Consider the following 25,111-nt stretch of genomic DNA (forward strand, 5'->3'; position numbering starts at 1 on the left):
CCAATCCGATTTTACCGCCCACGAGCCCACCTTTTCCTTGTTAATCGCAGGAACAGTTACATCCCATCCACTGACACCACGTCGTGTCCGACTGCTGCAGCAGCAGGCATCGTTCCACCTCCCCAAGAAAATTGCCTCAAAAGGCGCGCCAGCCGTTGTCGAGCCGACAGGGGAGATATCCCCCCACCCTATTCCTTTCAGACGAAGGAACTAGGCACCGAGCCCATTACGGTCCAGGGGTTCGAAGGCTGGGTCCCTAAGGGTTTCGACAGCCGCCCCAGGGCAACAAAGTCAGGGACGACCGTGGGCGAGCCCACACGGGGCCGAGGCCCAAGCAAGCAAAACACTTGGGACGCCCTAAGTCGTGTCCGAGACCAGCAGGGAGGTCTCCTAATGGGATCCCACCGTAGGGAGGCACCGAGCCACTGGGGCCCAGCGAACGGCCCTGGCACCCACTAGAGAAACTCTCTGGTACTCTTGGAGTGCGTCTCTAGACCGCTAGCCGACCCCCAGTGAACAAGGCACGGGCCTCCACTTGGACTCACCCGATAACAGCTCACCGGAAGTGCCACCACTCGCGCCCATCGAGGGTAGCTTGGCATATTCCATCCCTTCTTCCAAATGAAAAGGAAGTGCGAGGGTCGTACGAAAAGCCAGAGGAACCCCTGACGGCCCTCTTGCTCCATGCAGAGGCTAAGGGGCTCTTCCTGCAACCTTACCGAGACCCAGCGACCCAGGCTCGCATTCGAGGGGGCTCGGCAAAACAACCCCTCCTTCCGAGCAAAAAGGACACGCGAGGGTCGTTCAAAAAGCTAGGAGAACTCCCGACGACCCTCTCGCTCCGTGCAGAGGCTAGGGAGCTCTTCCTGCAGATATGCCGAGACCTCGTGACCCAGGCTCGCACCCGAGGGGGGCTCGGTAAACAAACCCTCACGCGCGAGGGGCGTATAGAAAAGCCAGGGGAACTCCTGACCGCCCTCTCGCTCCGTGCAGAGGCTCGGGGGCTCTTCCTGTAGCTTTGCTGAGACCTAGTGACCCAGGCTCGCACACGAGTGGGCTCGGCAAACAACCCCTCCGTCCGAACAAAAAGGATGTGCGAGGGTCGAATAAAAAAGTTAGGGGGACCCTCAACTGCCCTCTCGCTCCGTGCGGAGGCTCGGGGGCTTCTCCTGCACCCAAGACAAAGACAAGCGACCCAAGCCTGCACTTGAAGACTCAAAAAGACGTGATAAAGGGCATCGAGCCCGTTACGGTCTAGGGGTTCGAAGGCTGGGCCCCTAAGGGTTTCGACAGCTGCCCTATGGCAACAGAGTTAGGGACGACCGCGGGCGAGCCCACATGGGGCCAAGGCCTAAGCAAGCAAAACGCTTGGGATGCCCTAAGTCATGTCCGAGACCAGCAGGGAGGTCTCTGAATGGGATCCCACCGTAGGGAGGCACCGAGCCACCGGGGCCCAGCGAATGGCCCCGGCACCCACTAGAGAAACCCCCTAGTACTCTTGGAGTGCGTCTCTAGACCGCTAGCCGACCCCCAGTGAACGGGGCACGGGCCTCCACTCGGACTTACCCGATAACAGCTCACCAGAAGTGTCACCGCTCGCGCCCACCGAGGGTAGCCTGGCATATTCCACCCCTCCTTCCGAGCGAAAAGGAAGCGCGAGGGTCGCACAAAAAGTCAGGAGGACTCCTGATCGCCCTCTCGCTCTGTGCAGAGGCTCGGGGGGTTCTTCCTGCGATCTTGCCGAGACCCCGCGACCCGAACTCGCACTTGTGGGCTCAGCAAATACGATAACATCCCTCGGTCAACGTGAGAAAAAGACCCTAGAGGAACGAATCCATGGCCTCGGGGGCTACACCCGGCGGGTGCGCTCGCGCGCACCCACCGAGGCCTCGAAGTACGAAACACTAGTCCGCCAGGAGCAGCCGCAAGTCAAGCCTCGTCAAAACCTCAAGAAGAGCGCTCACGCTCTCCCTGAGGCTCGGGGGCTACTGTCGGGTACCATAAAACGGGGTACCCCGAACGTTTACCGAAAGAATCACTTAAGCCCTATCAAAGACAAAGCCAAAAGGTAAACCATCGGTTGACCTCCGGCATTGTCCGAGCCCACCGGCTCTCCGCCTCGCACGGCAGGCCTCGACAAGGAACCAATTCTCCGTCTCGCCCAAGGCCCCGCGCGTAAAGCCTCGAACGAGACAACGATTCTCCGTATCGTTCGAGGCCGGCTCGGCAATAACCCGTCGCTTCTGCCTCGATCGGGCTCCCCGATAGAGCGTCACGTCCCATTAATGCGTCAACCACTCCCGCAATCTCAGCCGGACGACGGCTCGACACCGCAGAGTGGCCGACGGGACAAGAAGTCGTATCAACGCCATACCGACCAGGACAGGGCGTGGCTGGGATTACTGGCCACTGTGTTCTGGTGCTGTGCCCACGATCAGCGCCTGCACTACACTGTGCCACGTAACCCCCGCCCCGGAGACAACGCGGCATGGGGAGTCTAGTCCGGGTCACCATAGCCTCGGAATCAGCATACGAGACCAACTGTTCCCTCCAAGCCTCGGCAATCCACTTTAGGGTCTCGGCAACCCTGGGATTCACGTCTGCTGAGCCTCCCACGATGGCTCGGCCTCGGCACCAACTACGCCTCGGCTTCTCGCGCAGTCAACACACAGTGACCAGCACGCCGACCGCCACGCCCACTTCGAGATAACACTGGAGCTCCCACGACGCACAGGATCGGATGTGACCGGCGCGTCGCCCCAGTACTTCAAGGACGAGACCACTCCGTCGCCCACGCCGCCACAATAACAGGCTACAGGGCTCGGACATGCCGCCTCCGTCCGCACGACGCCGTGTAGCTAGCGAATGTATCACCCTTGTCCCCCCTTCAACTATAAAAAGGAGGGACCTGGGCCGTTCCTAGGATCAGACACGAACGATTAGGCCTATGCCCACGCAACGAACTCACGCATAAACACACAGACGAACGCTCGAGCTTCCCCGCTGCCTGAGATCAACATCTCAAGCAATCCATGCCGCTCCACGTAGAGACCTGGGACTAGCTCCCTCTCTCGCCCTGCTTGTAACCCCCTACTACGAGCATTTCGGTGCAAGAAATACAAGATTGATCTCTCAAACTGGACGTAGAGTACTCATCACCCGAACCAGTATAAACCTTGTGTCTCTTTACATCACCATCCGGGATTGAGAACACGCAGTACAAATTTACTAGTTGGTTGAGGGCCCGCCGGTCCGAAACAACGACACTAGTATCATCTATGAAATCCAAGGACAGAAGCTTGTTGGGACTTGAGACCAGGTGCTGAATGCTGATGGGCCTAAATGAGTACTAATAGAATGGAATCGTAGGTACAAAAAATGCAGAGTTTGAAGCCAGTGGCTTTGTCAGAAATTCCATGGAACATGCAATGTATCGCAACAGGTTTCATCATGCAATGGAAGGAGACTCATTATTGTTAATACTTCTTTTTTCAAACGTGTGGTCATAATTTTAGTAGAAATGGTAGGAGATTGCTATATTTATGTTATCATCGAAACAGTAAAACTGTTGCGAAATCAACTAGTGCGAGCAGCCGCTGCACTGGGCGGCAACCCAATCCTGTTCTTTCCCTTTCTTTTTCTGAAGATTTGATTCCAATTGCTTCAAAATGAAAGGATCCAAACAGCCTCTTAAATTTATATATTATGAAGTTTCCTTTGACAAGTCATAATAATTGTCATGATCGTTGAACAATCTCGAGGCCTTTGCATAATTAATATGCCGCAGGGATGAATCCACTCAAATATATCATCTCAACGTCAATTTTAGCATTTTGAACTGTAACTGTTACAAAATCACTGGTTTACATTAAATTGAAATATATGCTTATAACTCATTGCGACTGAGCAAAGTACAGACTCCAGAGTACAGCAGAACGAGCTTCACCACCTCATTTCTAGCAAAGTTCCAATACAGTATAGAGAGATCAATCGTGAAAATTCAGTCAAGGAGGCCTGGGTTCAACCAATCCCTGCAAAACGTATTTTTTTATTGTAGGAAACGTCAGCAAAACTTCACGCACACAAAAAAGAAACTGCGTGAAAGTCAGGTATGTTATGGTTCACTTATTTACGTGTTAATGTCCCGTTTTTTGTCTTTTCCATGTGACAACACAACTGAAGTAATGATGCTATAATGCTCGTCTCATTTTCCCACTAATTTCCTCCAAGTTTCTTATGGTAACGTCACTCTTTGATGCCAATTTGTATCACACATATGGAAAGATTGGTCTCATGTATTCAAAGTAAAAGTGCAAATGATGGTTAAAAGCTAGATTGACATGCAATTTGTAGTCTCATGCCCATGATACGACTTCTCAGCCTATGCTGCTCGACCACAAATGCTGCTAAAGGATATGTGGACAAACGTCCCCTCCTGTGGCTAGAAATGACTATAAACTGCTTGGCCAAAAGTGCTGTCCATCAAATGGTTGAAAACCATTACACATGACAGCGAATGGAATTTTATTCAGTTTTAAATGTAATACAACCCCCCACCCCCACCCCAAAGATTCTCCTAGATGTTATCCAATATTTTCTCTCTTTTTCATTTTTTGGGCATAATCTCCAAGTGCTGTTAAGGAAGCATTTTACTTACTTGCTAATATCATCAAGGTGGTCGTCGAAATCAACAATTTTCTCCCATTTCTTTGTTGTAACATGATCAGCTAGGACAACATTGGTAGAAGGTTCTTTCAGAACCAGCTGACTGCTTCCATCTGATCCAGCCTGACGCCAACTTTTTGATGAATCCCTGGTGTATAACTGCATATGCCATTAACTATGGGTCATGAACCATGCAAGATCAAAACAAGCTAACTACATTATTTCTACAAGAACATTGGATCAATGTGAACCAGCTTTGTAAGTAACTAAGATTGACCACTCTAGCTATTTTCATAAGTAATTTAGGGGCCTGGTCATGCAGCTGATCGTGTAAGAATACTCAATGATATGAAGCCAAGTATATTCTATCACGTTAAGTCTTGAACAACAAACATAAAGTCCCAACGAAGTACGTCGGGCTCATTAAGGACATGTACAACAATGTTGTGACTAGTGTTCGAACAAGTGATGGAGACACGGATGACTTCCCGATTAGGATAGGACTACATCAAGGGTCAGTTTCGAGCCCTTATCTGTTTGCCTTAGTGATGGATGAGGTCACAAGGGACATACAAGGGGACATCCCTTGGTGTATGCTTTTCGCGGATGATGTAGTGCTAGTTGATGAAAGCCGGACAAGAATGAATCAGAAACTGGAGTTATGGCGGGAGACTTTGGAGTCCAAAGGTTTTAGACTCAGTAGAACTAAAACTGAGTATATGAGATGTGACTTCGGCACTACTACTCGGGAGGAGGAAGATATTAGTTTGGAAGGTCAAGTAGTGCCTAGGAATGATACCTTTCGATATTTAGGATCAATGCTACAGAGAGACGGGGATATTGATGAAGATGTTAGCCATAGAATCAAAGCAGGGTGGATGAAGTGGCGCCAAGCATCTGGTGTCCTATGTGACAAAAGGGTACCACAGAAGCTAAAAGAAAAGTTTTATAGGACGACGTTTCGACCTGCTATGTTGTATGGTGCAGAATGTTGGCCTACGAAAAGACGACATGTTCAACAGATAAGTGTCGCGAAAATGCGTATGTTGCGTTGGATTTGCGGTCATACAAGAAGGGGTCGAGTTCGGAACGATGATATACGTGATAGATTAGGGGTAGCACCAATTGAAGAAAAGCTTGTCCAACACCGGTTGAGATGGTTTGGACATGTCCAACGGAGACCTCCAGAGGCACCGGTGCGTAGTGGGATCCTAAGCCAGGATAGTAACGTGAAGAGAGGCAGCGGAAGACCGAAGTTGACTTGGGTAGAGGCAATAAAAGAAGACTTGAAAGGATGGAATATACCCAAAGACTTAGCCTTAGATAGGAGTGCTCGGAAAACAGCTATTCACGTGCCTAAACCTTAATTGCTTCTGCTGGGTTTCAACTCTAGCCTACCCCAACTTGTTTGGGACTTAAAGGCTTTGTTGTTGTTGTTGTTGTTGTTGTTGTTGTTGTAAGTCTTGAACGACCTTTTTTTTTAGTACTGGTTAACTATGAAACACTAACAAACTTCAGGCCAGAAATCATGCATTATCAAGGTAGACTACAAACATTTATACAGAACATTCATAGTGTCATCGACGAAATATGCAGAACGTAAAAAAGAAGAAAAAAATGGTCTTGATATTTTCACATGGCAATGCTACAAACTAGAATTGATAACTACACTAATCTTTGATATACTTTGCTGTAACTCAGGCATATCAGGATAAACACTTTGTGCTTCATATGAATATCACCTTCCAGAATAATTCATCAAGTCAAGATACAAAATTAGTGCATTTGCGTATTTTGTACAAATACAGCTCAAAATCAAAGCTTAACAAATTAGAGTGACCATATAAAGCTGAATCCAGGACACTTCTTGATCTTATAGTGCATATATATTGCTCAAGATTTGCTTCTTAAGTCATGTCATACAACAATTAAGTGACACTGAAAATCTTTAAGGATATGCAAATAAAAATTATTTTAGTTTATCTTCTAGAAGTTTCTTGCCTTTTAAAGCCTGGTTCTAGCTTCATCCAATATTACATAGGTATGTAAGATCTCATAGCATAATAGCCAAAACATAATCGCTTTAACTGTTGATTCTGCACTAGACAAGATAGCATTTTTCATGTTATTAAAGGGAATATATTGCATCTTGGAAGTTAACTGTGTAAGTTATGTGGATGTACAGCCATTCTTTGCCCTCGATTTTCTTCTATGTTGCTTGTATGCTAGCAGTGGGGTGACATGGTGAAAATAAAGCAAGTGGCCGCTGTGTGGTGAATTCGTTGCGAAATGGAACAAACGATGAACTGGTGGTTAGGTGAAATTCCCATATCACTGTTAATATAAATACCTACCATAGAACACCATCATATACGCGCCATAAATCACCGCCCAATAGTAGTAGGCATATACAAGACAGATTCTAGGCTCAATAACAGATTACTTAAGAGACCTACAGTGACAATATATTATATTACACTCCAATATTCCCAGCAATAAAAAATCTGTCTGCATGTACAGTCTACAATTTTACATGGCTCACCAAAATGCCTGTTGAGGCTGACTAGATGGCATGTAAACACTACAAGCCAGTCAGCTGTTTATGCCTAAATGGCCAATTAGTTGATTAAATGGCCGTTTAGCCCAACTAATGAGCCATGTAGCCCACTTTTCGTCTAAACAACGGATGACCAACTTTTACTTTTTACAGTTCAGTGCATTTTTTACAGCCATCTGTTCAATGTCATGTGGTTTAAGTATAAATGTTCTCTAAATAAAATAGTCCTTTGTTTTAATATGAACAGGAACATTTATATCTCTTATTTCAAAATGATTTTTTCAAACTTGCATAAATCAAGCTTACTACAAGCAAGTCTCCATGGAAGGTTTCCAAACTTTTTGGACCCTCCTGAGTCTGAACTACACAACCTTGATGCGATACCAGTTCAAAGGAAAAATGTTCAGCTATCGCATAATGAACCTGTTGGTAACCATAAAATTAGGGCACGTCTACTTTGCAACCTGATACCCTTGCAATTCTTGTGCATCATAAGCAAAGGACCAGTAAGGCAGTAAAAACCCTGCTAACTAGACTAAAAAATTGCCAATCTGTTGTATCAATACAATATCATGTGGTTTTACTACAACAATTCTGCAACCAACTCTAATATAGTTTCAGTTAAAAAAAATCTGATATCAAAATGATGATCTTCCCAGCTTTGCTCAAATCAACTCTACTCTATGCAAGTCTCTATTTTTTGGAAGGCTTGTCAAGTTTTAACAACAGCCGTGAAGTTGGTTTCAATGGAAAATGGAACAGGCCTGTGGTCCATCCGTCTAAAATAAAATAACAAATTATAGTTTGGCTACCCCTTGCAAGCTCACTGTAAACTCTAACATCTCGATAAACATAGAACACTACTAATATTGGGGTACTGTGTCTGTCTTAGCACTGCTAATCTCCTGGTGCCAATTAAAAAGTCTTGAAGGTATATTTGAGAAAGATTTGGAAACGTACCTGAACCACCGGGTCGCGAGACTTCCCCTTGACAGCCTCCTCCAGCTTCTTGTTATCGACCTAACCAATCAATAAAAGAAAGATGAGATCTGCATCACCCTCCTAAGCCGCGCAGATCGGAGATCAAAAGAACGAAAGAAACGTAGCTCACCAACAACACGGCGGAGCGGGGGAAGTATCGGAAGATATGGTCCCCGACGCGCTTGGCAACTGGCGGGAGATCGGTGTCGTCGCAGCGCGGGTTGGCATGGTAGTATCCGACGACGGCGAGGCCTTCGCCCTGGGTTGCGAAGTGGTCCTCGACGAGGGTGAGCGCGAGCTCGAGCGTGGGGAGCAGCGGCAGGTGGTGCGGGTGGTGAGACAGCGGCACGGCGTCGATAACCGAGACGACGGCCGGTGAGGACGAAGGCTCGACGAGGCGGCCGACGAGGAGGCCGTTGACGGCGGTCGCCGGGTACTTCAGTGCGTGCAGCGCCAGCTTGATGTACGCCGCCTGCGCCAGCTCATACCGGCACTCCGCGCCCATCTCCGCCGCCGCTGATTCGGATCGAAGGATGATTTTTGGCGACTGGCGAGGGCGAGCGTCTGGTCGCGCGTCGTAGGAGCAGAGGAGCTGGACTGCTGGAGCGGCCGAGCGGTGCCGCCTCCCAGGCTGCCTGGCCTGGGCTAGGACGCTGGGCGTCTGTTGGGCCGTTGCAAAGGGCCGCGGACCAGTCTTAGGCGCCAGGCCCAGCTACTTTGTACGCGGCATCACCTGGGCCAGGCCCATGGGGAAAGGGCGAGTTTAATGTGAATATTCTAGCTGGGCGGAATTTACGGTCGTGCTTGGTTGTTTCACCTCGCCGGCGCTGGCACCGAGGACCTTGGACCTTGGATCTCTTCAAGTAACAATCTAAACCTTGCTCGCACAAGTCCCTAGAAAAGCTAGCTTGGCTTCCAAACACACCACTCACCTGATATCCTGGCTTGTCAAGGTCAGTGCAGACCCGAGCAAGAAAACCAAGCACCCGATTTGGTGAATGGAATTTCAACGTAATTGGTACCTCCTAGCAAGGATAGCAGAGGGAAGCGAGTACACTGAAACTAAGAGTTGCTGTCAGGCAATGAAAAATGAGGGAATTCCTTGTGAGCTATTATAAAAGACTGTAATTCCTTATAAGCTACTAAAAAAGTTCGGCGGACTTCAGCACCACTGCTCCAACTTTTTTTTGTCCTCCATGCCTGGACTCTAATGGTGTCAACATGCAGGTGTGAAAAAACGAAAGTACCATTAGGTCTAAATATGTCATTATTTTTTTTAACATTTTCACGACTTCAAATGGAAAAGCTTAAAACTACGAAGTTGTAGAACTCGTAGAACTCATTGAGAACCACATTTTTCATATAAAAATTATCTTCATTTAATTCCGCAAAAAAAGATATGATTTGATATGATTAATATATCTTATAAAAATCATATCTTTTTTGCAGTATTAAATGAAGATAATTTTTATATAAAAATTATAAATCTCGATAAGATTTACAACTTTCTAGTTTTGAGTTTTTCCATTTAAAGTCGTTAAGATACTAAAAAAAATAATGGCATATTTAGACCTAAGGGTATTTTTGACTTTCTACCCCTGCAGTTTGACACCGTTAGAGCCCAATCTGACGACAGTGGCATAGAGGGTAAAAAAATTAGAGCAGTGGCGCTGAAGTCCACTGAATTTTTTCAGTGGCTCACAAGAAATTGCGATGTTTTTTAATGGCTCACAAGGAATTACGAGTGTCACCGATACAACAGTTTGTCATGTGGCTTAAAACAAGAAGCCTACAAAATTGAGCGAGCTTGATAGCAAACTCCTTGCAAAATCAACTTTCCGCCTTCTTACTCCTCTTCCTTCTATCGGGTTCTCCCTCTCTCTCTTTCCTCCGTCTCCTTCGTTTGCCCTGCCAGCAAACAAGAAATCAGAACATGAAAGGATTGAGTTGGAGCATCATTCGATAGATATAGAATAAAAGACCAGATCCAGATGCACTATCAAGATTATTTTAGCTCTATATATGTTTCTCTAGTCGCTTATAGGGCTTGTAGCAAGTTTGAGCAACTGTCAACTCTGGCATCAGTATCTCATGATCAAAGAAGAAACAGCCACAAAACTGAACTTTCAGGGCAGTTCAGGAAAGCATAACAACATGCTTGGTGTCAAGAAATGTCATTAAAGTTTAATCTGAGATTTTGAAGCCATTGAATGGGTAAACGCACCTCAGCAGAGAAAGTCTTAAGAGGGTCTCTGCTTTTCCCTGATCCTCCCTTGAACCCGTGTCTTTTCCGCCTTTGGGGCTTGTCGATGCCCATAGCAGCCCTGGAAAGTTTGACAACATTGCTGGCTTCTTTTGTTTTTGGATCAATTAGGTAGTCAGGGACATCACGCAGGTGTGCAGGAATTTCCTTGTTGCTTAGCAACTTATCGTGCTTGAGCAAATCTGGAAAGGAGAAAAGAAACATCCAGCATGATTGCTTAGACAGGTTACATACAAGCACAACTATTCTGCACAAAACTTGTAAATCTTACCAAGGTCCCTTGGATTCTCTTCAAAGTGAAACTTCAATCTACAAGGTAAAAAGGCATCACTATTAGGGGAAAAAAATATTATTGGAGCAGAAATGGCTTGAAATGAAATGATCTTTTGTTTCATGAAAAAAATGTAAAATTTAATATATTGGATGTTCTCGGTTCTCAGCAAGAAAGTACAATTTATTACTATCTAGCAGTATACCGGCCACAGGTAGAGTTTTTTTCCCTTCTCTTTTTCCGAGAAGAGCCAGTAGGTTGTTTTCAAGATATTAAACTATCATTATGCAATTTGCATTCTACCAACAATTTAGCTGCTTTAGTTGCAACAAGGATCTTACTTCTCAGAATTGAGGATTTCATTCTTTATGTCTTGACGACGCGCTTCCTGTATATCACGTGTTGTCACACTCCTTGCAACATCCTGTAAGAGTAGTGCCAGTTAACAATAGCCATGCAAATCCGTATGGCTGCTTGAGTACACAAAAAAAAATAGCAACCATGCCAGTTGCAAGAATTGTCTAAAAACTTCTGCAAAAATGAACCACATTTGCTAGAAGCTAGCACATTAGCACAAGCTCAAGTACAGATTCAAGAAAACATGCTCTGTACCAACTATTCAGAATATCAGCCTGTTTAGTGATTACTCTAGCTTGCCCAGGCAAAAAGCAACAGTAGTTTTTACCAATCAAATGAACTTCCCTTACCAGGCAAGAAAGGGCCAAGAGCTCAAGACTAACACACAAACAGAGACACCTGAGTAAGGTTTCATATTTAATGAACATGACCACATATCCAGGCTCCAGGCTCTCGGTAGTGCAACGAAGGTTTATATACATAGTATTTACTTGAATAATAAATGAACTAAGAATCAACTGAAAATCGCATTGCCAACTGCATTGGACACTATTACCAAATCAGCTTTTAGCCTTCCAGTAACCACAATATAGTAGATCCTCACTAGGCAACCCATGCCTCACTCAAATACTAGCACATCATCACAAATAATAAGTTCCATACAATCTGTGCTAGCATCAAGTTGCATAGAATGGACAGAAACAGAAATATAGAATATGCTAAAAAAAATCAAATATATAATCCGGAACAAATATATTGCAGACCTGAGCCCTATACCGTAGAGACTCAACAGCATCTTTCGTAAGTAATGGGAAAGGTGAAATGCAGTCCATATCTTTCTTTTCAACATCTTGCAACATATGCTCAATCTCTTTAAAAGTACTATCCTCCCCTGGTGAAACCTAAAGAAGCAATTGCCAAAACATATTGGACATAAACATCAGAACAAATAGGAACTTCGCTACATGTCAGTTATTTCTGATGATAAATTTATATGAATATAAATAATGTAACATTAAACTTACAAGCGATATGGATGCACCAGTCTTATTCGCTCTACCTGTTCGCCCTATTCTGTGAACATACCCAGCAGTATCCAGAGGCATGTCAAAATTGACTACCTAAAAAAAAGGTTAAAGATAAAGGTCAATCCTGCTCTTCAAAACTTAAACCATGAAGTCAAAATTTCATTTTCTGAGTGACTATCCAAATTTCGAGCTATTAAGCCATAAACAAAGATGACAAAATCCAAATTTCTTTATAGATCTTTCTAAAGAGAATAATTGATGAAACATACAGCAGACATTCAAATTGAATCCTTTTTTATTTCGGAGAGAACATAGGACGGCAATTTCTCTACATAAAATCCAGCATCTACTGCTCATGATGAGTGATATAACTGTGAGCTCCAAGATAATATAATAAAACTGCCAACAAAACAGAACACATATTGATCCAGCAGTTAACCTAAGAAATGTTCTCAGCTACTGACTTAATCGCAACAAGGTATGTAATGGTGATACAGTGCCTCTGAATCTCTGACCATTGTTAGATCAATATATTAACTTACTGTAAATACATTTTTGAAGTCGATTCCTCTAACAACTCCAAATTCGGCATCTAAAGTCTGTTGCAAATGTTTGCGGGACACCTTTGGCTCTTTCTGGTTTTCCTTATTGGTTTGCTTCTCCCGTTTGCGGGATATCTTTGGCTCTTTCTTGTTTTCCTTATTGGTTTGCTTCTCCTCCTTTGTTTTAGTGTCATCCGTTGCTATCAGATAATCAAATAACCTCGCATTGAATGCCTAAAAAGAAATACACAAAACAATTTAAATTGTTTATATGGGGCCACCTTGTCAGCACAAGGAAGTAATCTGTGCAAACTTCTAACAAAAGATTCGATATCAAAGTTTCAGATATTGTTTAACTGGTAACCTTCCATATCAATGACTTTTTCTGTTTCTCAACAATAAGGGTCCAAGACTAAACCAGAGCACAGGAAAGATATTGCTATTCACGTAATAGAGGCATATACTGCCAATAGTTAGAAACAAATAGCAATGGCAGAGTTTTAGAGACAAGTGCCTTCACAAAGCACAGGTACATAATTAACAAGCAATCTAAGGAGCTGAAGGGAACCTAACTCAGGAGCCATGCAACGACCAAGTTGTAAAGGGCGTACCCAGTGCAGAGAGCTCCCGCTCTGTGCGGGGTCTGGGGAAGGGTGTCAGTGGCAAGCCTTACCCTCGCCTGTGTAATGCGAGGAGACCGCGACTTGCAACGACCAAGTTGTATGCTTCATTTATCCATTTATTAAGTTCTTTATAGTTACAAATAATTTGATAAAAGCCATGCAAAAATGATACCTCAATAATATGTAGTCGGGAATTTTGTGGCAACTCAGCGTTCAAAACCGCAGATCTTATCCCAAACTGTATAAAGCAGAGCATATTCATCGTAAGTTTGTTAATACTACAAATGAAGTGTACACTAAAAATAGAAACGAGGTAGAAGCAAGAGCAGAACAACATAGTATGTGAACAAAAGCAGTTAAGTGAACAGTATACTCATAGAAACAATCATAGCATAGGCAAAGTTTGTATAGCATTATCCTAAAATGGCAGTACAAGATATAGCATTATCCATAGGCAAAGTTTGTCTTCTTCCCCCCTTTGGTCTTATTCTTAATATAATGATACACAGCTCTCCTGCATGTTCGAGAAAAAAATATGTAGCGCCGATCCTTCAGTTATTTTTTACAAGACTTGCCTAACCTGGTATTATGGTTATCTGAAGAGACAAATGAACTTAATGACATAGCAAAAGAGTCAACTGTGACATGATTGTATGCTCAACTTATGGTTATCTGAAGAGACAAATGAACTTAATGACATAGCAAAAGAGTCAACTGTGACATGATTGTATGCTCAACTTTATAACATCAAATACAGAAGGAACAAAGAAAGTAGTTGGCCCCAAAGTAGGTCACAAGGTCAATAATTGCAACACATAAAGTCCACGCTATGTCAAACAGGAATTCTAAGAATCAATCAATTTCAGGATATGTTGAAGTTTTTTTTTCAGGTGTTGAGTAAATTAAAATACCTTTTTACAGATCTAGATGACCAATCACGTTTTTAGGGTAGCGAGTAGTGATACAAGGCATTGGTATGATTTACCTTTTCCAAGAACAGTCGTAATCTGAATGCCATATCAATTGAGTTCACAAATATAAGAACTTTCTTCTGAATAAGCTCAAACTTTAAAAGTGCAAGGATATGAAGCATTTTATCCTTAGCGTCACATGAGATCTGTGGTTAAAAAATGAATGATATGTAATGAGCAGGACGAAGAAATAGATGTGTAAAAGGCCAAGTAACTTCAGCAAAATGAATACAATTTTTTTTATTTAAAATACATCTATAGCTTAAGAATGGCCCCAGATAAGGGACAGACAGGAAGATGTAACCCTATCAAGCATGAGAACTTTTGGTTTTCCAGTAAAAGTTTTTTGGAACCTCCAAGTTGCAATGGTAATATGAAAAGGAGAACAAGTAAATGATGCGAAAAGAACAGGCAGCAGAAGATACTTACCCAAAACTGCTGAACATTTTTGGGGATCACGTCATCCTTTGCTTGACCAACCTCCGAAAGAGTTAGAATAAATGGGTTATGCAGAAGTAGCTTTGTCAATTTGTCAACATCAGAGCTGCCATACAGTCGAATTTCAGTATCACCAAAAAAATGGGACAAATGCAAGCAAGGGCCCAAGTTTCTAATGTTCTCTCTTACCAAGGGAAAACAATAGCATGGATTCAACCTCCAACACTTACATGTCAGATGCATTTAAACAATTATTAAACTATGAGCAGAGTCCCATTAAGAGAAGCAACAGCACAAACAGGTCTAACAGCAACCACCCACTTAATCAGCATGGTAAAAATTGTAAACAGCAAAAAATTCACAATTTCAAGAGAAAACCATCTGAGCCAAGTATTTATAAAATAATGAAATGCTCAGAGAAATCGTAAATGTAGGGTGGGCAATCAAGATTTAATGGATAGCTGCAGAAAAAGAAGGAACATTGACCAGATTTGACCTTGAAGTTGCAGACATCAGAATGGACTGACAGCTTCGTGGGATATGTGGGATGAGAGCTTTCAAGTCATCTTCACAGCGGTAGGATAGAAGAAGGTCAGCCTGGGAACTAACCATTGGATTAGTAACTTCTTCAAAAGGAACTTGCCTGAACATTATGATTAATACATAAAAGGTGTGGAATCTGATATACATCACTTCAAAGAAGAATGTTATACTCCCTCCCTCAACCTTCTAAGGCATATTTTGATGCAAAAAAGTTTGTAATTTTGACCAACAGTTAGTCAAATTAAATGCATCAACAACAACAACAACAACAAAGCCTTTAAGTCCCAAACAAGTTGGGGTAGGCTAGAGTTGAAACCCAACAGAAGCAATCAAGGTTCAGGCACGTGAATAGCTGTCTTCCAAGCACTCCTATCTAAGGCTAAGTCTTTGGGTATATTCCATCCTTTCAAGTCTCCTTTTATTGCCTCTACCCAAGTCAACTTCGGTCTTCCTCTGCCTCTCTTCACGTTACTATCCTGACTTAGGATTCCACTACGCACCGGTGCATCTAAAGGTCTCCGTTGCACATGTCCAAACCATCTCAACCGGTGTTGGACAAGCTTTTCTTCAATTGGCGCTACCCCTAATCTCTCACGTATATCAACGTTCCGAACTCGATCCCTTTTTGTATGACCGCAAATCCAACGCAACATACGCATTTCCGCGACACTTAGCTGTTGAATATGTCGTCTTTTCGTAGGCCAGCATTCTGCACCATACAACATAGCAGGTCTAATCGCCGTCCTATAAAACTTGCCTTTTAGCTTCTGTGGTACCCTTTTGTCACATAGGACACCAGACGCTTGCCGCCACTTCATCCACCCTGCTTTGATTCTATGGCTAACATCTTCAGTCAAATTAAATGCATGTTTAGAGTTATAAAGTCATATCAATGCATTCATAATTATGAAGTGTTTTTTAGTAACTGAAAATATATTGTGAAAAAAATTCAAAGGTTAAATATGCTTTTGAAGACTTTACATACCAAAGTACACCCTACAATAATAAAGAGAGGACATATATGGAAATGCAGCTTTAAATAAAATGTCACCAGAAATTTGAAGTAGGATCTCTTAGTCTTTAAAATGGCACAAATCAAAACCATCATATGCACAAATACATGGGAAAAAATTAAACTAACTCAATTAACAAAAATGGAATAGCAGCAATTACTTTTTATTATTTTATTATATAGACTGTGAAAGAGAATATAGAATCATAAATTCAACGCTGGCATTCTTCTCTATATTGCAGGGCCCATGAAATATGTAAACGAAATAAAATGAAAGTAAAAATAAATAAATTATGAACGACAACTGAAGTGCACCTCATCAAGAATCATCATTGAAAGTGACTCTTTAACTGAAGGTCCACGGATAATTCCCTTTGATATGCATGTTGCAACACAAGCTGGAGTTGACACAAGAATATTAGGGGGGCCAGACAATGCAACAGTCTGCAAATAACAGGCAAAAGTTAGTTACTTGAGCTAATAGACATAACAATAACAACAATACATGGGCATCAAGTGGAGAAAATAACAGTGGAGCGGAATAGAATTGTCTCACAATATCCTTATCCGACATGCTCGCGGTAACTTGCACAACCCTCAATTTGCATGTACAGAACTCAAGGAGAGATAATGCCTCGTTATAAACCTATATGAAGGAAGTGATGACAGCAGTGTTAGCTTCCTGTCTAGCAAAGATGAAAACAAGGGGAAGGAAAATTATATCATACCCACATGATATTAATAGTTGGCAAATTAAAATATATCAAAATAGTGGATATAAAAAAACATGTGTTTGCACTTCACTTATCCAAAGGGGAATCTCCATCCATGCACCACTTGAGGTGCATTTTTCACCTATACCACTAAACTAATCAATGACATGGAGTCTGGTTCTACATGTTATTGAAATATGCTGACGATATGAAAAGTACATATCAAGTGGTGGTGCAGATGAAAATATTCCATATCCAAATATAATCCAATCAGCTACTACATGCATGTTTCATAGTCCAAGAACTAAACAAACTTTGCCAATGAATAGCATATAATTCATATGAATCCTTATGTATCCAAGTGAGATGCAAAACATAACTATTACAGCTAGCATTGAAACAATTAAACCCAAACTTAGTCATAGAACACTCAACACTCACAGAAAAGTAAGCTAAGGTTCACTACCTGCTGGCATAATTCTCGAGTAGGAACCAGGATGAAGGCATTTGGTGCAGGTTTTCGGATACGCCCTTCTGAGGACAACTTCAGTAGCTCGTGCAGAAGTGGGAGAAGGTAGGCAAAGGTCTTCCCAGAGCCAGTCTTGGCCTTTGCAACCACATCCTTCCCTTCCTGGAACCACAATGTTCAGTTGTTGACCAGAGGCCCAAATTACAGAAAACAAAATCTGTTGCACAAAAACTAGATATCTATCCTGCTGTACAATATACAGGCCACAGCGGTTTTTGCACCAGATCCTTCTTGTGTTGCACTTGGCTAAAACTAAAGTTAGCATAGGATCATCTTTGATGACGAATAAATAGGCCATAGCAGTTTTTGCAACTGACACTAATCCCGGAAGTTCACCAGAGAATGCAGGCTATCCAAATAATGCTACAGTTGCAGTATGCCCATGACCATCACACTTGTCAGAATTGAACTTCTTCCAATGAAAAGGGGCTGAAATTCCATATTTCCTGCATCACTTCCCACTAGTTTCTTACTACACCCTAATAGCATGGCAATCCTACAAGCGGTCATTCGCAAACACCACCAGACCCAAGCCTTGAAGCCGATTGGATGGCAGAGGCCGAACGTCTGGAGTAAATACGCACGAAGCAGAAAAGCAGCACACTAAAAGCAGCATTAAAGCCATAAACCACGCACCAGGATGAGCGGGATGGCTTCCCGCTGTATCGGGGTGGTCTTGGCGATGCCCTTCTTCCTCAAAGCCCTCTTCAGCTGCTCGTCCAGGCCAAGTTCATCGAAGCTCGCCTCCACTTCCTCCTCTTCCTCCTTCCCCTCCTCCCTGCTGCAGGCCACAGCTTCCGGTATCATATCCTTCCCACCAGCGCTGACTGCTTCCTGCCCAGCCTCCTCCGCCGTCTCCATCTCAGTCTCAGGGGTGTCTGTTACGGCCCTAGGCCCTAGCCGGCGGCAGCGATGTGAGGGCGCGGGGCGCCGCAAAAATTGGGGTGGCGGCGGTTGAAGAGGCAACACGAGGGCGCACGAGGAGAAGAAACCCTCTCAACCTCAAGTGGGGCGAGTTTTGCAGCTTTCCGATTTTACCCCTGCATCCAACGGCGGAAATCAGCTGAACAATTCAGCTTGTTTTCTCTGTCACAGAACACTAAATCAGCTGAAACTGGATCAGCCGAACAGGGCTGTATGGGGGAACGGGGAACCCGACCGGTTTTGGTGTTCCGCTTCCGCCTCGCCTAGTCGATGTGAAAGAGCCGCCGGATTCACTTGCAGTCGCAGTTGCTGGTTGCTCCCCACATTTGTCGACGGTCGCCACCTCGCCGGCTCCCCGTGCAACGCGCCGCGCTAACGATGGCCGAGACGGTGGGCTTCGCGAGCGGTGACGCGGCGGCGTGGCGCGCGGCGCTGGCCGCGTACGACCGCCGTCTCGCGGCCCTGGACAAACCCGACCTCGTGGCCGTGGACTCCTTCTACCGCCACGACCTCCCCGCCCTCCTGCGCTGCCGTGACCCGGACCCCTTCCTCGCCAAGCCCGAGCTGGTGCGCCTCCTCCAGTGGAAGCTCTCACGCGGCAAGTGGAGGTCAGTCCGTCTGGCTTTCTTCAACCATCATGCTGTTGCTAGCTTCTTCCGCGCTCCAACTTTTGGATCCTAGGGCGTGGTCCGGGCCTTGTGTTGCTGAAATTTGTTCACAAGTATGCTACCGATTCGATGAAGATTGGGTTATTGTTGCCAGACCGAGGCTAATGGATTTCGTCAAGGGCTTGGACGACGCCGTGGTGGAGTCGGCGTCGCGCAAGGCGTTCGCGGCTTTGCCCGACCTCAGAAGGGCCATCACCGAGCTCACCGTGCTCAAGGGAGTCGGACCTGCCACTGCGTCCGCCGTGCTCGCTGCGTATGCACCTGATGTCGCACCGTTCATGTCTGACGAGGTGAGCCTTGGTGTCTTGTACGTTTCTGCGCGTGGTGACTGCGATGTAGTGCTGTGACCTTGATCGGATCTTGTGTAGGCGCTGCTAGCAGCCTTAGGCAATGCAAAGGAGTACACTCTGAAGCAGTACCTTCCATTTGCTGACAAATTGCAGGCAAAAGCGAAGGTATGGCTTCTGCATTTGAGACGGATGGCAAATTGCTAACAATGTTTGCAAAGCTAGCTACATCTTCTGGTCGTCTGAAGTGTTCAGTGCAACTAAATCTAATCTTACGGTTTTGAGTCAGGTGCTCGGGTGGCTGCAGTTTGCAGCTGATTAATGCTTTGTTTATGTTATACTGCATTCCAAATTATAAGACGTTTTGGCCTTTTCTACATACGTATGTCTAGATGCATAGTAAAAACAATGTATCTACAAAAGTCAAAACGTCTTATAATTTGGAACAAAGAAAGCAGTGATCATTGTTTAGTTTTGCCAAAGCTAAAAAGTATCAGAATCCGTGTACCAAAGTGGAAATTTTTAAGCAGGTTACCTTAAATATAGCTAACTTAGTGCAGAATTTTGTGCAACCCTTTCAGCCTGGACAAATTGGAAGAGCTCATTGTGCTTCTTTAAGGCTTGAAATGTAATTATTGGACTGTTGTAAAACATGGATTTCTACATTAAAGGGCTATTACTAGAAAGGATCCCGATTTCCCTGTATGAATAACAGCACAGTTCTGCAATTTAACAACCCTTCTGCAAATGCTAGCATTAAACTTGAGGTGTATGCTGGTAAATTTGAAGATCATGCACCAAGACACTCTGACAATTTTTCACCTGCTTCTCTTTCCATTCCAGGCTCCAGATGGCACACTAGGGCAACAGTTGTAAAGCATTTTACAGTTTGCATGTTGAAACTTTGCAACCTCTGCAGTGCTAACTTTGGCCTATATGACGCTAGTTCAATTAGAGCATCTCCAAGAGTTCCCAAAACTCACTCCCAATCTTGACCTTTTGGCAAGATTGAACTGTTCTCCAACAACTCCTTATCTGAACTCTCAATCTTTCCGCACTTGAGAAAGTCGATCTAATAGTGCGGAAATATACGGTGCTTATCAATCAGCCAATATGGAGGTGGAAGGACGTGGAGAAAAATAGAGAGTAAGGACAGGGTTCCCAATGCAAATATACTAGAGAGAAACAAAAGTATAAAAGTGGTTGGGAGATTTGAAAATATTCTGGGATTCCTAATGCAAAATTATTTTCTATCTTTTAGGACCGAGATTTTGGAAACGGTTGGAGAAACCTAACAAATGTGCTCCTAACTTTTTTTAGCCACCTTGGAAAACTCATTGATTTTTAGTAACTATTGGAGATGCTCGTAGGTTGCAGGTGCCATTTCAAATATAGATTTCAGGTTCATATAAAAATCAGCCGAGCATTGAATAAAAAGAACAATTTGTATTTGCATACACAGTACTTGATTGCTATTTGGCTGATATTATGTTGATCCTGAAGGAACTGAGCATAGGAGAAGAAAGCTTCACACCCTCAGATGTTGAGAGAGCACTCTGGAGCTCGGCAATTGCACCCAAGTCATCGGCAAGTGATAAACCAAAGAGTGAATCGAAGATGCATGGCAAGAGGAAAAGATGATTTACACCACGCTTCTTTACTAAGGCTAGAAGGTTTTTACTGACTGCAGGTCTTAGGTTCTCAGTCGAACATTTTAGTTTTTGTAATCTGCGTAATGGAATCCTTTGGTGGAGCAGAATGTGAAATGCGTGCTCTCATTGACCAGAACACTTCATTTCATACATGCCCATCAGTGGCCATCACTGCATGAGCTCGGATGCACCATGCATGTGTATTTCAAGAAGATCAATGCACCAGCTGTCCAGCTGTTCCCAGAAAAATAATCGGCAAAGAGTTTGATGTGCTGTCATTTCATTTGTTACCAATGCGTCTGAAGATCTAGTCCACCTTTTATATATTGGATTTGGTGCTGCATATGTTGGGGTGGGGTGGGGTGGGGTGGGGTGGGGGGAGGAGGGGACAGGGTTCAACCTCAAATTCTACAGAGTGCATACTGCACACAAGTAATCAAGGACGACATTACTATAAAATTCTACAGAGCATAAAATTCTTGGAAGTGTGAAACATGATCATCAGATGCACTAGATCATCGTAATGCATCAGAATTTAGAAAATGGTGTATTCCCAACTCCCAAGGTTACATACTTATGTTGGTCTTCTAGGCAAATACAGATAAACTGGTCTAGTGGGAGACTGAACAGTGAACATGCAGGAGAAATTATATTATTGAACCAGTAGCGGAAAGTGGAGAAACCTTGTTCTAACAGGAATCACACATACATATCAGTCACGTGCAAAGACAAATGATGCAATGGCAGTTAAAATTTAATATATTTTATAAAGCTAGTCTGATTGGAAGTTTTATCTGAGTCTCATTGTATTTAATACCCTGACACATGATCAGGTTAATTGCGAAGAAAGATAAAGAGTTTCATCTCGATAAAACATATAATCACAGTTACACTAACACAAAAACTGATGTGACAGTCTTGGTAACAACGCCATAAAACTCACAACTGAGACTAACCTAAGATGCAGAAAAAATACCAAGGGAGAAAAAACATGTGTCGTTAAAAGTTTCCTTAGATGCTATCATAAATCATAATTTCGTTCAAAAAGACTATCAAAAATTGGAATGGCGCCATGCGGTCTAAATAACAAAACACTTCCTCAACCATAAAGGTCAGTGATAATACTCTTAAAAATATGATTCACATATCAGCTACATCGAGAACGTACATGATTTCCATCTACCAGCCAGAGCCTTGAGTGATCTTCAGCATTCTCTTCCACTCAACTTTCGGGTCTTAGCAAAAGTCGTGACAATCTGCTGAAAACAGCATTGTAAGTTTATACTCTCTCAAGCATAATTGAATTAAAACAACACTATTGTCGGTGTTTCGAGTAAACATCAACGAATAAATTTGTATTTATTGCCCGTTGAGCCCGAATGGTGTGCTAAAAGACACAAGGTTTATACTGGTTCGGGCAGAATGTCCCTACGTCCAGTTTATGGCTGTTGCTTGTGTTATTAGCACCGAAAGGTTCGTAGTAGGGGTACACACGGACGAGAGAGGGACAGGTCCCAAGTCTCTAATAGAATGATCGAACGGGTGCTGAGAGCTTTGATGATGCTCAGCTGTGTGTTATGTGATGCGTGGTGTGTTCTCTTGATCGGTCCGTTTAGTGAGGTGTCCTGCCTTCTCTTTTATAGACTAAGGGGAAGCAGGAATTACAGATAGCAGAAAGGAGAAAAAACAGAGGCCAAGAAAGTCTTCGAAGGTGTCGGGTCTTCCTTTTCCTCCGAGCCAGCCCTGCTGACATAGCAGATGGTGCCAGGGATAGCTCCATGCTGAGAGTCTGTCCGTTGATGATGCCATGCTCTGGCTTGATCAACAAGTGGTCACGTCCCGTCCCGCCTCGACGGGCGGCACGACGGACCGGGGTGTCGATCCACAACCCCACGGGGAGCGGGCGGCGCAGTGACTGCATGTTCGTCACTGTAGAGGACGCGAGTCTCCTCTTGGACCGTAGTGGTTGTCATATGGTTCCGTTAGTATCCGCGCCCGAGGGCCAATGGCGACGCCCACAACACTGTAAAATAAATATCGACGCCCACAACACTGTTCAAGCTCTGACATGCCTAGAAGGGCCTTAAAGCACCCGTCTCGTCATATCCTGTCGGTACTTTCCTGCAGACGTGCAATGTATGGTCCTTCGTATTGCGGTTGACTTAGGTGTCCTGTCTTGTCTGAGCACGTAGTTATGAAGGAGCAGCGTGCAGACGTCGGGCGATGCGGAGTATGCTCTCAGACGTCGGGCAAGGCGAAGCCAGCCCCCGGACGTCGGGCGAGGTGGAGCCAACCCCCGGACGTCGGGCGAGGCAGAGTCTACCCCCAGACGTTGGGCGAGGTGGAGTCTGCCCTCAGACGTCGGGCAAGGTGGAGCTAGCCCCCAGACGTCAGGCGAGGCGGAGTCTGCCCTTAGACGTCGGGCGAGATGGAGCTAGCCCCTAGACATCGGGTGAGGTGGAGCCAGCCCCCGGACATCGGGCGAGGCGAAGCCAACCGAGGCAGAGTTTGTCCCCAAACGTCGGGCGAGGCGGAGTTAGCCTCTAGACATCGGGCGAGGCGGAGCCATCCCCCAGATGTCGAGCGAGGTAGAGTCTGCCCCTAGACGTCGGGCAAGGCGGAGCCAGCCTTTGGGGGTCGGACGAGGCGGAGTTAACCCTCGATCGTCGGACAAGAGGTGTAGTCGCGTTCTTGCCTGTTCGAAAGCATCAACGTTTGATGGTTATTAGCTCCTCATCTTTGAGTATCCCAGTATTTGGTCCGTGAAAGTAGCCCTCGAGCCCCCGGGTGATTCGAACAGAATGGCCCAGGGGTGATTTGTCTTACCAGAGGGTGCGCGCGAGCGTAACCGACGGGTGTAGCCCCCAAGCCCCCAGGTGATTCGGACAGAATTGCTCGGGGGTGATTCATCTTGCCAGAGGGTGCGCACGAGCGCACCCGTCGGGTGTAGCCCCCGAGCCCCTGGGTGATTCGGACAGAATCGCCCGAGGGGTGATTCGGACCCTTTGCGGGTATGGCTGTGAGATTTGATGGTTTGTTATCTGAATAATTCAATTAGGATCCTGACATCCCATTCGCGGGGATCCGGTCAGAGTCAGCTCGGCTAAGACTCGATCGTGGACCGAGACTTTCGTGAAGTTTGTGCGCCCAAGTTTTGGCCAATCATGGGCCCATCCTTTTGTCGTAAGGGTGCCTTGGGACGGCCGTTGAAACCGTTGATGGGCCAGCCCTAAAACTCCTAGGGCCAGCCGTGCTGGAGGAACGCTTTTTGACTCGTATCCTTTTACCGATAAAGAGTCCTGGTCTGCCCGGGGAGGCAAAACATCCGGTGTGACTTTGGAGGGAAAGGATAGGGATTGGGGGCGCATATCTCATGTGGTGACGTGGTGGCGAATCGTGGCAGGCGCGGAGATCTAGGCGGACGGTTGCCTTCCTCGTATCCATCGCCCCTATAAAACCAAAGGGTTCGCCCTAGGGTTTCGTACATTGCCTCCTTGCCTTTGCATCTACAACCTCCGTCGTCAATCGCCTAAGCCTCCCGCATCCGCATCTTAGCTGCCGTCAAGTTTGCATCCACCCACCCCAATCGTTTGATGGAGCCGTGGTGTAGATCCAATATCACCCTCCAGCGCCTAGGGGCCTCGTTTACCGCGGCCTTCTTTGCGCGCGGACTACCGCCGAGGAGTGGTGGCTGCCCGACAATGAGGACGCGCCGTCGCCGCCCAAAGGCTACGTTGTGTCCTTCGCTCACTTCCACGAGCGGGGATTCGCTACCCCCGCCCACAAGTTCCTTTGGGGGTTGCTGCATTACTACAAGGTGGAGCTACAGCACCTTAATCCCAATGGGATCCAGCACATTGCGGTGTTTGTTGCCCTATGTGAGGGGTTCCTAGGGATTAGTCCCCTCTTCGACCAGTGGTGGTATTTCTTCGCCGTCACCCTCCTGAAGAAGCGGGAGAAGAGGCAAGAGCTAAACATGCTGATGGGATGCGCCGGAATCCAGCTCCGCAACAACTAGGTCAACAAGTACCCGCCGATGCATCTGTCGACCTCCAACAAGGGGTGGCATTCGCATTGGTTCTACGTT

General features: G+C 45.1%; 3 protein-coding genes across 3 annotated transcripts; 1 reads left to right on the forward strand and 2 right to left on the reverse strand.

Moving 5' to 3' along the window:
• Positions 1–3,675: 3,675 nt before the first annotated feature.
• Positions 3,676–8,807, reverse strand: LOC136538134 (ER membrane protein complex subunit 8/9 homolog). Its single transcript, XM_066530111.1, has 4 exons — positions 8,334–8,807; positions 8,183–8,242; positions 4,658–4,824; positions 3,676–4,031 (listed from the first exon to the last, which is right to left on the reverse strand). Exons 1-4 carry the CDS (start codon positions 8,706–8,708, stop codon positions 4,001–4,003), a joined length of 633 nt encoding a protein of 210 aa, XP_066386208.1. The 5' UTR covers positions 8,709–8,807; the 3' UTR covers positions 3,676–4,000.
• A 433-nt stretch (positions 8,808–9,240) lies between these two features.
• On the reverse strand, positions 9,241–18,475 carry LOC136519179 (DEAD-box ATP-dependent RNA helicase 16-like). The gene is made up of 15 exons (XM_066512787.1): positions 18,130–18,475; positions 17,431–17,595; positions 16,808–16,897; positions 16,567–16,695; positions 15,193–15,293; positions 14,688–14,802; positions 14,273–14,404; positions 13,460–13,525; positions 12,665–12,898; positions 12,120–12,215; positions 11,859–11,996; positions 11,079–11,161; positions 10,738–10,775; positions 10,428–10,648; positions 9,241–10,111 (listed from the first exon to the last, which is right to left on the reverse strand). Exons 1-15 carry the CDS (start codon positions 18,352–18,354, stop codon positions 10,034–10,036), a joined length of 1,911 nt encoding a protein of 636 aa, XP_066368884.1. The 5' UTR covers positions 18,355–18,475; the 3' UTR covers positions 9,241–10,033.
• Positions 18,476–18,645: 170 nt separating this feature from the next.
• LOC136538135 (uncharacterized) lies at positions 18,646–21,287 on the forward strand. Its single transcript, XM_066530112.1, has 4 exons — positions 18,646–19,025; positions 19,180–19,375; positions 19,454–19,540; positions 20,876–21,287. The coding sequence occupies exons 1-4, from the start codon at positions 18,796–18,798 to the stop codon at positions 21,011–21,013; spliced, it is 651 nt and encodes a 216-aa protein (XP_066386209.1). The 5' UTR covers positions 18,646–18,795; the 3' UTR covers positions 21,014–21,287.
• The last annotated feature ends 3,824 nt before the right edge of the window (positions 21,288–25,111 follow it).

The sequence above is a fragment of the Miscanthus floridulus genome, chromosome 2, assembly GCF_019320115.1.
Source record: "Miscanthus floridulus cultivar M001 chromosome 2, ASM1932011v1, whole genome shotgun sequence".
NCBI lineage: Eukaryota > Viridiplantae > Streptophyta > Magnoliopsida > Poales > Poaceae > Miscanthus > Miscanthus floridulus.